This window comes from Excalfactoria chinensis, chromosome 1 (assembly GCF_039878825.1).
Source record: "Excalfactoria chinensis isolate bCotChi1 chromosome 1, bCotChi1.hap2, whole genome shotgun sequence".
Classification (NCBI taxonomy): domain Eukaryota; kingdom Metazoa; phylum Chordata; class Aves; order Galliformes; family Phasianidae; genus Excalfactoria; species Excalfactoria chinensis.
This window is the reverse complement of record NC_092825.1, coordinates 156,980,888-156,994,209: the sequence shown is the minus strand read 5'-3', so window position 1 is coordinate 156,994,209 and position 13,322 is coordinate 156,980,888. Positions and strand designations below refer to the sequence as shown.

Genomic DNA, 13,322 nt, shown 5'->3' with positions numbered 1-13,322 from the left:
CCATCCATCCATCCATCCATCTATCTATCTTTTAGGCATCCCTTCCCAAGAGCCAGCAGCTGGGATACTTCTCATGTTCATACAGTGCTGTAGCCCCAGTTTCTGAGTTGCCTTCATGCTATAAAAAAACATCCTCTCAGTACACACAGATCCACATCATGTTTTCCAGAAAAGCATGCAGTAGGATCTGCTGTACCTCAAGATGTTTTGCAATCCTGAGCCCTACGGTAGGTGTTACAAATAAATGCATTCTAAAAAGACACTTGGTTTTTTGTTCTCGTCCCTTAAGGTGCTTCATCTTCCTCGAGTGCCTCAGTTTTGTCAGGATCTTTTGACACAGAGAGGACTTGGAAGGAAAGTCCTGCTCAGCAAGCACTCCCCTTGTGTAAAACATGCTGAGGACAGAAATCTTTAACAAAGTTAACAGCCGTACTCTAAGACTTCCCTTAAGAACAGGCATGACCTGACAATTTTCTTCAGTGCTTACAAATTGGAATGAGGTTGGGTAGTGCCTTTCCTGCAAACAGAAAAGCTTCTTCTGACTTTCATAGACCTGTTCCAACTCAATGAATCAGGTAAAGCTTCCAGATGAAAGAGCAGAAGAATTACTTTTAAAACCAACCTATGCTTCGTTCCTTTAATCTTTAACTCTCAAAAATGCCTGGAAAATTCCTTGCTGGAATTCCAAAGGAAGGACAACATTAAAATGGGAAATGCCATTACTTTCAGCTAATTGGACCCATCTCCCAAACCCAACTGAACTACTAATTCCCTTGACCTGCCGGTATTTCAGTTAACAAACATACAACACGTCATGCTTGTACCTTTGTCATGAACTCCTCCAGCTGCTCTATAAATTGTTTGGTTTGCTGCTGAATAAACTGCTCACAAGCTGCTTTCAGATGGCGATCAACATCTTTCTTGGAGTCAATATAGTGTTCTCTGATTTCTGGAGTACCCTTGAACAGAAGACAACAAATCCTTTCTTTTTATTTGCCAGACATCACCACCCACTTAAATGACCACGTTTTAATGAATGCAATGAGACTCCATATTACCTCCAGTAAGAACTGGATCAAGGCGTTGTTGCTGTTTAGTCTAAAAAATCTTGAAACTGTCTTAGGGTTCAGGATTTTAAATGCAGCATCTGTGAATAAGAAAATCACTCAAATTGTAAGTAAAAAGGATTCTGTTCCAGAAACACACAATTGAATGAGTAAATGAGTAAATCAAACGGCCTAGTCTCGGTAGGACCACTGTAACATTACAGATCCCACTACTGCTAGGTACATGCTCACACACAACTGCACCACGCACAGAAACACACAAAGCTTGGTCCACTCCTTTTTAATTGCACATACGGTACATATGAATCTAAGAATCTGAAGAGAGAATATCATTGAACATTACACCAAAGTAAAAAATGACCAATAACAACCATAGTGCTCTCAGCATGCAAACTGTGTGAGCCCTCTGCATCTACAAGTGAAAGACTCTTGCATATGCTACATACTTAAGTAGTTAATCAATATCAGATTTTGGACCCTGTTGCCCAGGAAAACCAGGTAATGCTGCACAAAACAACTGGGAACTGGCACTCTTCCCACGTGCTTTATTTTTTCAGTTAAGACTGAACAACAAAACATCAAGCTTCATATGTACTCGTGTTTATGGTCGCATCAGGAAAAGCAACAATGCCTTCAATTAACACATCGTCCTGAAATTAGTCCTACTGCATTAAGGGGATGCTGTCGATCTGAAATCTCAACATATCAGGGTAAAGAACATATCAGTATAGTTCCAGTGTAGCTTGTTGCCCCAGCATCACTTATTTACATCTTACACCTCCACCAGCTTTCTTCCATTGCAAAAATAACTCTGTGCTTCTGTTGCTCTATAAAACAACGGGACAGAAAGATGATATATGTGAGTATGAGAAGAGCTGTCAAAAGTATTAAGCAAAGGGGAATGCCAGGCACGTAGGCACTGAACTAAGAATCCGCACTCCTATGCAGTTAGAGGAGGCTGCAAGGAAAGATTCTGTTCTCTGAATTACTTCTGGTTCCAAGAAGTGTCTAAATCCATCATTAGATGCCCACAAGCTAGTCAGTGTGAAAACCACCTCTCCTTACTGTATCTACCAGTTACAATAACCTTACTATTACACTAATTAAAAACAAAAGGTGGTAGCATGACTTTCACATTAAGCTGTGTTTGAGATATAAATCTCAAATTAAAATCTATGTGCAGAAAGCTTGGCTGGAAGACAAAAGAACTCTTATTAGCCATTTTGTTTTACTTCTACAACTCATCACGAATATAAAAGCCCTGCTGGCCTACATAATGCTACATTAAGAATTAAGCACAGTCTACGTTTCCAACAGCATCCATTCATCTGACATAGAAAATAAAGTGTTTACCATTACTTACCACTACCGTGTGCAAAGCGCTGGCTGGCACAAAAATTTGTTCGGTTAAATACAGATGGAGAACAAACTTATGTGTCAGCCAGGACAAGACACCAAAAGGATGTATTTACCCTTTAACCTCCAGTCAACTAGAAACTACTCAACAGGTACGTGGTTTCATTGATGTTCAAATGCAACTGATGAAATGGTTAGTGTAGGAATTGGTTGCTCCGAAGTTAAAAAAGCAGCACATTAGACAGCACAAAAGAAAAGTTACGTTTTCAGCTTTCTCTTTCAGAATGGAAAAGGAGAAACTTAAAATCATAGAATGGCCTGGGTTGAAAAGGACAACAATGATCATCCAGTTTCAACCCCCTGCTATGTGCAGGGTCAACAACCACCAGACCAGGCTGCCCAGAGCCACATCCAGCCTGGCCTTGAATGCCTGCAGGGATGGGGCATCCACAGCCTCCTTGGGCAACCTGTTCCAGTGCATCACCACCCTCTGTGTGAAAAACTTCCTCCTAATATCAAACCTAAACCTCCCCTGTCTCAGTTTAAAACCATTCCCCCTTGTCCTATCACTATCCACCCATGTAAACAGCCGTCCCCACTCCTGTTTCTACACTCCCTTCAAGTATTGGAAGACTACAATGAGGTATCCTCAGAGCCTCCTCTTCTCCGAACTTCCATGTAATGCTTCCCATTACTTTTGTAGTCCGTGAGTGTTCCCTGCTATACTGAAAGGGTTTCTTTTCTGCACATTACAAAGGAAACCAAGTACAACTTTAAAAACCATGACTATGGCCATTACTCTCTATTTTTCCTACAACACACATGACTGCTACATAACACCGGTACTGCTTACAACATGTGAAGTTCTTTCCTAAATGAAACCTCACAGAAAAGTCCAGGAAAACTTAATTTGTTGTAGGCAAGTCAACTATGTATATTTTTAAACTGACCCGATAAACTGCAGTAATGAAACACACTGAAAAGATTAGAAAAGGGTAAAAACATTTCTGAGCAACAGAAGCATAGATTACTTGGACATTTTTAGAAGGGAGTGGATAAGTAAGTTAGGTAAGCAGCAACAAGCAATCGAATGCATTCCATACAGAAATAAAGAACTTGTTAGATACATCGCAAGCTGCCCGCAGTCAAAGAATGTTGTTTGTTGGCTGGTCAGTTTGTTGGTTTTCTTTCCAGAGAAAATAAGAACAAAGCACAAGAGATTAGAACAAGCGTACAGGTCATTGCAGGTGAACATAAAATAAACCCAGAACTTCTGCTAGCACAGGAATGGAGGATGATTTCATCCCATTCTGTGGCCAGCAACTGCTCAGTACCTCTAGTTTTCTTAAGGTCCAGGGAAATTTCCTTAATGGTGAAATCAGTGTGGAAAGGAGCAATTTGTTCACGAAGAATCAAAAGGTGTTTTATTAAGAAAAGCTGTCCATCAACCTGGGTCTAGAGCATAACAAGAAAAAAGAAATGCATTACATGTGAAGAGCAACCATTAAATGAGAAGAACAATTTCAATACCTTCACTTGTGTTTGCTACCATCCTGTAACAAGTACTGATAATCTCACTAATAACCTTTTTCCATTAGTCTGCAGGGCCATTAACTACATTCCAGGATCGACAAGCTCCACTTACTTACTGCTCATCTACACTGCTCTACAGAAGCAAACTTTATTCACATCTGTTGGAAGATAGAGATTATAGAGCTACATTACTAAATGCCCACATTAGGCACAGGCATCCATTTTTGGAAAGACAAAATTATTCTTCATGAAGGACAGGAATTATTTCATGTAATTCATATAAAGTTCGAAAAACCTGAGGTTGCGAGATTGTTTTTCATCACTGAACTGATTAAAAAGCCTAAAAGGCAGCTAATCAAGATTATTAGAGAAACATTAGCCATGCTACCGCGCAAAGATCTTACGAGGCATTTTTCTCATATCATTAAATGCAGAGCTTAATTTCTACACTGTATGGCAAAGATATAAAGAACAAAACAAGGCCAAACAGGTTCACCACTGAGACTATTAGTTTTGCACTGCTTGTGTTTTTTTAGCTATGTGCTTTATACTGCATGTAGTTTTTCATCTTCCAAGTTGATGGCTCATTAAGGTAAATGGAGGAGGACTCAAGAATTCACATTTGCCTTTGCGGGCCGGAAAAGAACTTGCCAAGATATAATGAAATAGTAAAGAAACCAAGTTTAAAGCTACAGTTTTAACAAATAGAAATGCTCACTAAAAAATGTGTGAGAGAATAGTTTACTGAGGTTCTTTTTTGTTCCTAGATGCAGAATTTCATCAAATAATGTTATATTAACTGCACTGACAGCAAGGTGGTACAGATCCTAGCAGGGCCCACTGTGGGATCAGTTTCAGTCTGTGACACATACAGTGCTGGAATGGATAATTAACTGTAAAAACCTGTATTAGTTATATAAGAAACAGTTGTATGATTAAGCTAGAAGGAAATGTGGCTTGAACTTATTTTTAGAGGTACTACATGTAAGAGGTTCTATTCTTCAAGGGACACTAAAAAGAAATACTTCATAATAATTCTTTATTTGAATAAAAATTATATCGTTTTCATTACTAAATACTTGCTACCTATACAAAAAACATCCCACAAGTTTAGCCTATCAGAACTTCTCTATTGTTTATAAGATAAATCTTATTTCCTGGCTGTCAGGAATTAGCCAATGCTGTGGTATTTGCATTAAATAAATTCTAATATAGAAGAAAAAATAAAAGAAAAATAAAAGGTGTAACACAATTACCTGAAGTAGCACGCAAGGCAAAAAATGACTTAATGAAACAGCATTGAATTCTCAGCAACAAATGCCAGATCAAACCTTTTGCTTATGGACAGTTCAGAGCAAAGAATACAGTAACAGGTAATGGCAACAAATAAGTAGCACAGACTTCCAGTAGAATGCTTGTTCAGGTACCACTTGGCTGAATTCACACAAGTTAGTGCAGTCTGTAAACACGACTGCTGTGATGTGTATTTCATCTTTTTGGATCGGCTTGCATGTGAATTTATTAGCCATAAATAAACACTAGCAATTCCAGCATGTCTCAGGGGACAGAGCAACATGCCTTCGCTGAGATCTCAATGGAATCCTGAACAGCTGCTTCATGGCTTAAGGCATACATGGAGGAAGGAGGGAAAAAAAATATAACAGCTAAACCCAAAGCACAGATTCTGACCTTGTTTTTGCTGATAGAATCAGCAGCTCCGAGCAGTGAGTGGACACAGGCAGATAAGGCTTCTTGTGATAATCCCTGAAACACTGCCCTCTGCAGGGAAGAGGAAATCAGACAAAACAAAGTCAGCAAAGCTTAAGCAGAATTTAGAGTTGAGGCTTGCAAAAGTTATGCTTATCAGTAGATAAAACTCTAGATTAGTTAGCTACAAACACCTTGTCTAAGTGCAATATAACAGGATAAAGCTTTGATACATAGAAGCTTGCTACAGCACTCAGACTGGATACAAGTACATACCAAAAGTATGCTCCAATCCACTCTCAACTTGGATCTGCACCTGAGTTCGTGACACCAACACACTGACAGCCACGTGCATGAACCTTATTTCCCAAGTGCCCAGGCAAGCACATGTGTGTAAAATTTAAACTTGCAACAGATGTGAGATCATTTGAGTGAGTTTAACCCCAAGCAAAGTCAAAGTACTCTGCATTTGGGCCAGGCTAGTAAGAAACACGACAGCTGCCATGGCCTGGGGGACGCACTGATCAAGCTGCAGCAGCTGCATTGCATGGCTGAGCCAGCCCCATGAATACAGGCAGCCTCTGCCAGCACTTCAGCGTAGTACATGGCAGCCCCAAATGTCCCAAGAGGTGCCAGCACCACTGCATTTACTTCTACCAAAAGGATGCAGGCAAAGCACACACTGTTAATGAACTGTACCAGCGATTCAAAAGACGCCCCTTCTCCAAGCTTCTAGCCAAAACCAATGTCAAATAACCATTTATGTTTAATGAGACTGATATAGCAAGCAATGAAGTATTCATATTTTCCAGCTTCTTTTTAAGTAAATACCATACTAGAAGCAGTTTCACACAACACCCGTCAAAGGTATCGTGAGATGCATTAACCATATATTAAAATGGAAGACCTACAGAGAAGCAAGAACACTTGCAGTGTGTTTCTCAGACTTCCTAGCCATTAGATGACAGGCAAAAATCAGATTTTGAAGGGTAGATATCAAAATGCTTGTGAATACTACAGTTGTTTCTGTTAGACACAAAGATTTCCACTGTCTTAATCTGTGGATAATGTAAACATTGTTTGGTGTGTCAGAACCCTATGTTTTTGAAAAGCAATAGAGCCAGCATTTTTAGACCAGAAACATCACCCTGTCTGAGGTCCTGAAAAGCACACAGCAAGAAACACATTCATCCAGGGATTTCAGCACTAGGATCGTTCCATATAAGTGAGCCAGAACGCCTTGCCTCCGTCACTCCTCAACTTTGGTCTACATATCTTAAGCATCACATACTGCAAATACATCTATAATAGCAAAAGGAATGGATGCACAGGCCAGCATACTTTTTTCCTCAAGTACAAAGTTGGCTCAGAAATAATGACTAAAATTTGTCATTCCACATGTTTTACATAAAGCAAAGAAGACCGATAAGAGATAACAGAGGCCAACATCCGTCCATTCCTTTTAGACTGAAATATTCAGAACTGGTTCTACATGCTTCACTTAAATATGAGATAAGAGGGTTTTTTTTACATACATCTATACATCTGTACAGTTTGGAGAGACACACAAGGGTCCTTCTGACAGTAGGGTACCACATGCCGTGCAGATCTGCTGGTGAGATTGTGGACTGCTGTCTTGGATTAAGGGATTCCACTGAACCTATTTAAAAGTAAAATACATGCGTGAATAACAAAGCCACCCCCCATCCGTCCTTCCAACTGCAGCACTGACTGCACTTCACATTGACTCCACAATCATACAGCACCACAGAATCACCAAGGTTGGAAAAGACCTCCAAGATCATCAAGTCCAACCACCCACCTACCACCAGTATCTCCCCACTAAACCACGTCCCTCAGTACAACATCGACATGTTTCTTGAACACCTCCAGGAATGGTGCCTCATCCACCTCCATTCTAAACAGGTCAGAAGTAGATTACTGATGTGTAATAAGACACACAGCTGCGAAAGACACAAATTTGCTCTCAGTGATGGCCCAGCTTCACCCCTCAGAAGGAATTAATTTAACAGGCATGTATCCAATGACTCCCCGCCCCTCAGCTCAACAGCTGAAAAGCTCAACTATAGACAAGTGTAGAAACAAAATGGTTATAGTGACCACAGAACTACAGAACACGCTCAGAAAGAAAACCAACATTCCATCCATTTTATTTTGTCATGCTTTTCTTCCTATAGGGCATGATCCTACATGAATTAAACACTGTAACTCTGATTCTCAGCAGCAACCATTCCAAAAAGGAGACGTGGTTTTAAGTGCTTGTTCAGTCATTAGCACTTATAAGGTGCTTAGGTGGCAGGTGTGGGAATTGTCTAAATTAATTCAGCAGTATCCTTCTCCCTTTTACAACACAGTACTTATTGTTACAATAACTAGAAGGCCTGTGTGACCACAGCTGTTGGTTTGAGGCTCCTAGGCTACTTGTCAGTCACTTCAGCTGCTCCTGCAGGCATAGGAATGGGAAAGAGACAGTTTGAAGGCTAAATAATCCTAATTATCTCCAACATTTATCTTGTAATGGCATGAATTAGATCACAGAGGTTCCTCCCTTCTCCTGACTGCAGGTGAGGTTTACAGGATTGCTAATGCCACACAACTACCAGGAGACACTCTGCTTCTAATGGGATTTGTGGAGTCCAAGACAGGAAAAGCTAGGAAGATCTCCAAAGGCCTCATGAGCCAAAAATGAAGAACTACCAAAAGGAATAGAAGAAACAGGCTGCTCCGCAGTGAATACCGAAGCTCCATTTTATTCACGAAGCCCAATAAATGCAGTACAACTATGAAGGTAGTTGCTTCACAGAATGGATTGTATTGAAAACACAAGGAACCACCACACCAACAGAATACTATAGAGTTATTCCTCTTTCACAAAGCTGTCAAGAACTCTCAGATAAAGTTGCACCCTCAAAATCTCTAGGAAAACAGCCCTTAACATGCAAGCTGTTCAATGGTTCATGCTCAGTGCTCATTCTCTGTGAGTTTCATGCATTACTTTGACCAAGGGAGATATATTTCATACCAGATTTAACTAAATTGCAGGAGTTGGGATCTTCTAGCCGGACATCTGAAAATGAAGCTTCAGATGGCAACTTCTTCTGTTCCTCTTTTAAGCTCTGTGCAATTTGCTGTAGAGGAAGATAAAGCACAAAACAAACAACATTGTATTTAGCATTTAAACTGGATTACGCTGTTCTGATTACAATAGAGAAAAGAGGACTAAGTTGCCAAAGAAGTCAACTATATTCAGCTCACTGAAGAAATGAGAACGAACAAAGTAGAGACAGCTGTTTCCAAAATAGTAACTGAAACATGTCCAAGCCAATTTGAGATTCACAAGCACTACACAGAGGCATGTAAAACACTTTTCTTTCCACTTTGCCTGTTTTTACTGATCTCCAAAGATTAACCAGTCGATACACCCAGAAAGAAGAGCTCAGAACAGGGGAACCCAATCCAACGCTTAATTGGATTTCATAGAGATAATCTCTAAGATGGCTTTATTGCTATAAACGTTAGGTGCAGATGGCCCTGAAGTGCTCTCCAGTTTATTCCCTGCAGGAGTTCAACAAAAAGCTTTCAACACTTCCACACTTCAACCTTTTTCACCACTTGGTCTGCTTTAAAGCAACTGCAGGCAGCAAGAACAAGCAAAGCACTCCATTAATATTTGAGTAGAACAGCACAAGAAATAGTCCTGCCCTGTGCTTTTAACATTTTAATAATTCATTTACTCAGACATAAGGTCTCTCTGAAAAATAAGGTTTTGAGGTTTAAAAAGCAATCAAACGGCAAAATGAATCCCAAAACCAGATAAAAAACAGAGTCGTATGAGGACACGTGAAGAACAGCATAATTGCTCTCTAGAATGAACTGTATAGATCACTTTCCTCCTCTTCCTAAGCAAACAGCCACAGAACTCCTGCTAAAAAAAAAGATCTTGCAGAGGCAAGCAGTACAGAGACCTAGTCTACAGAAGCCATAGCTAACATTAAATTATCCAAATCCTTTGTTCATCCAGTTGTACCCACTTTAGTAAGAAATACTGTGCTCCAGTTATACTGGAACACTTCTGATCACTGTCTGATCCCATTTAGCCACACTGTGTGGGCTTCTCAAGTCCTGGTTTGGTCTTCTCTTCAAAAACTTATTGGTCATTAAACGCCTATCATAAAGGGCAAGGATTCCATTAAACTCACTAGCTTCAGGATTTGTAAATGCTTTCTTAAAATCCTATTAACGCCATCTATCATCACAAAGGCATGAACTGTAACATAGCAAATGCTATAAACATGTATAAAACAAGATTATAGCAATGTGAATTTGGAATGGAGAGGCTTCTCACTGTATTTGTTCATTTAGAGGCAATAATTGAATAGAACCGGGTCCGGCTAGACTAAGTTTTCTTCCAGCCCACAGAAATACAAACACATATAAAATGCAGAAGCTTTAGAGCTCAGTAATGCTCTGTTTCTGAAATCAGACTTCTCAGCTGCAATTAAGTCCTCCGATTTTTAAAGACCACCAGCTATTCTGGTAGGTAAAAGTAAAGCAGAATGGAAAAATGGAATACGAATCTTGCCAGGCCATGCTGGAATTGTCACTCTTTGTCAACTCAATCCTTTGACAGCTTGGGCACTTCATTATGAAAAGAATGGCAGCAGTTACTTTGGGAGAATTTGTATTGCATTGGTTATCAAGTAACTATTTTGTATCCCAAGAGGAAAATCTAAGAAGCTTCAAGTTTAGCTACCACCATTAACTATGAGAACTATCATTAGTTCTCACAGTGCAACATGAAGTGCTTTCTGACATCTGGCTGAGGGTCATAATTTAATCAGTAGGTGACACTTCGGCAGTGCCAGTAATAAGAAACCTAACAAACAGAAGCACTATACCACACAAATGTATATTCCACCTACATAAGGAAAACTAAACCAAGAGCAATAAAATGTGATCCCGTACCTCCATCATTTCCAACTTGTCAGGATATGCAAGATCTCCTGGAGCAGGTTTGTAGCCTATGATATCAGTCTGAATGTAAATATGTGTCCTGTAGACAAGACGCTCTTGTACGTCTTCTAACATCTGCTTGACACCGGCAGCAAATGCACCAAGTTGTTCAGCTGACATAGGTTACGAAAAGAAAGACACAAATCTGTTAATTTCACTATACAATAACTTTCTAGATGCAGAAGTTTAGGCATCACCAATATACAACTGGCACAAAACTGGCTCCCTGCAGAACTCAGACCATTTTGGGAAGAGCGGCATGCAGACAAATTGGTGACTCTGATACTGCAGCCACTTTAGCTCTCCAAATTCACATCACATGAGAATATGGGATCTCACAACATCGAACTCATGCTAAAGTTAAGTATTTGGATTGCTTAAAAACTATGTTCATCAGTGGCATTTTTGCTTGCATACCAGACCTATGTGCTTTGGTTTTACCACACCTAATGCCTGTAGTACCACTATCAAAAACTGATAAGCTAACACACCTACCTACACAAAGAACAGATGACTCAAAGCAGCTCAAGTCCACCTTTACAACTATTGAAGCAGCCTGAGTTTAAGTAGCAGACAATAACTTCTTAAGGGTAGCTAAGGATCGTGTTACATGATTTTCCTTATTCCAAATTACGTTACAATCCCACTTCAAGGAATATGAGCAATCCTTCATGATGTTCCAAACACAAAGAGTTACTCTGTGTTATACACCAGTTGCCAATTATGAGTTCTATTTATCACTTGGTGCAAGACTGAGAAATTATTCCATTACACACTGGTAATGAGAAAGAAAATGAGTTGCCAGATATTATTAACTTTATGGTCATCTCACTTCTATTAGAACACTAACACTTAAAACTCCAAAATCTCTATCAGCTTCACAGCTGAAGTTCCAATTTCTGGTCTGAGAATCACCATGTTGAGGAGAATGAAAAAATCAGGTGAGCATTCCTTTTATCATCATGCATGCACAAAGCTCTACATGGATGATGCTTCAGCAGAGCCAAGTAATTCACTCATTTGAAAAGATTCATTTAAATCAGTCTTGGAACATGGATGCACACAGGGTAAATGCTTACTCTGTAACACCAGTCTACTAATGTAAGTGAAGACAGAACAGACCCATAAAGCACAGACCTATTATCAACAACAGCAAAAAGATAATTTAGTTCAAATAACCTTACCACGTCTTTAACAAGTTTAAGGTTCGTTAGAGAGAAAAGAAAGACTAGGGAGATTGTTGCCTATGCAAATGAAAGATTGTGTCAATTAAGAAGCTAGTGAAGAGGAATCAGATTCCATCTGAGTTACCATTGTTCTGTACGTGATCTTCAAGCATCTCATTTTTGAGAATCCCACAGAGTTCAGACAGAGTCTCCAAGTGAATAACGTGGATGATCATCGGCCGCAGGACATCATATAATGAAAGACACAGCTTCTCCAAGAGCTCACTATGAAGAAAAAATTAAACACAGCAAAACGCTTTCAGGATCCCACAATATCAAACTAATATCACACGTACAAGTTGTTTTTATGGTAAAGAGTATTAAAATGAGGACAAGAAAACATGTTACCACAGAAGCCTTAATAAGGGACTGTTTAAAGAACAACCCCCTGATTTCCCACCAAGTCTCCTAAGAGATGCAGAAGACTTTAAAACAGAGGTACAGTTTTGATTTCTAAAGCAATTAAACAAATAAAATGCACAAACAAGAACAAGAAGCTTTGACACCCCCTGAGCTGATGACCCCAACTGGTTTACCAGGCTTCTGTGTAAAGAAATGCTCCTGCTGAACTCACAATTGTACCCCCTATTCTCCATCGAGCAAGAAGTCTCATCTCATTCCAACTACTCAGTCTTCCACTAGAACTATGAGCAGATGAAGATGGACACAGCAAGAAAAATTTGGTAATCACTACTGTAACTGTTTCCAACACTACAGGACACACTTCCCAATATAAACCAACATTACAAAATCAGCACAGTATGAAACATTAAAAACTCCACTTTGTTCTATCTGTTAAATACTTCTACGCTTGTTCAAATTGATGCATATCTCAGTTAGGGGATCAGCACGATTAGCTCCAGACATTATTGTTGTTTGATGACCACTTTGTTGGTCACGGATTATTTGAATTCCCAGACAACACCAACAGATTTATCAGCTAATCTCCCAATCAGCTCCCTAGCAAATACAACACTACAGATACTTAAGCATTTACAGTACAGTAAATATGTACACATTGCACTGCACATGTATTTTTTAACTCAAGATGACTCTCTGACAACAGTAAAAGGACACTTCAGCTCCTTTCAGGGCTGAACAATGAGTGAATGTTCAGAGGAAAACATATTTCTCATATCTCTCATCGAGCTGTACAAGCAACTTGGTAAAACAGTAACCCCTCTTAGGCTAAAAGCAGAAACAAAGAAAGTTTCATCAGCCTGATTAGATAGAACGCTCAATTTCTACTCTTCTCAATTCAGGTCTCTACTCTTGTCAAGAATCTAATACCTGTATACAGATGTCTTACTGTTATTTCTTCTGAGCACCTCTGTGTTTTAGAAAAAAATGAGCTTAATTATTACACACCTCAGAAAAAGCTAATCATAGAATCACAGAA

At 39.5% G+C, this 13,322-nt stretch overlaps 1 protein-coding gene across 2 annotated transcripts in view; it reads right to left on the bottom strand.

Moving 5' to 3' along the window:
* Positions 1 to 13,322, bottom strand: part of COG3 (component of oligomeric golgi complex 3) — a 32,074-nt gene that overhangs the window by 6,600 nt on the left and 12,152 nt on the right. The window contains exons 12-19 of one of the 2 annotated variants that reach the window (XR_011905970.1): positions 12,009 to 12,148; positions 10,650 to 10,810; positions 8,707 to 8,812; positions 7,199 to 7,323; positions 5,646 to 5,735; positions 3,758 to 3,878; positions 1,059 to 1,147; positions 825 to 985 (exon numbers count right to left, since the gene is read on the bottom strand). Coding sequence is in view for 1 of the 2 variants with exons in the window: in XM_072359102.1 (XP_072215203.1) it covers positions 825 to 959; positions 1,059 to 1,147; positions 3,758 to 3,878; positions 5,646 to 5,735; positions 7,199 to 7,323; positions 8,707 to 8,812; positions 10,650 to 10,810; positions 12,009 to 12,148 (967 nt within the window). In the remaining variant the exon portion in view is untranslated. The remainder of the gene's footprint in view (positions 1 to 824; positions 986 to 1,058; positions 1,148 to 3,757; positions 3,879 to 5,645; positions 5,736 to 7,198; positions 7,324 to 8,706; positions 8,813 to 10,649; positions 10,811 to 12,008; positions 12,149 to 13,322) is intronic. The other variant, XM_072359102.1, reaches the window with a different exon arrangement.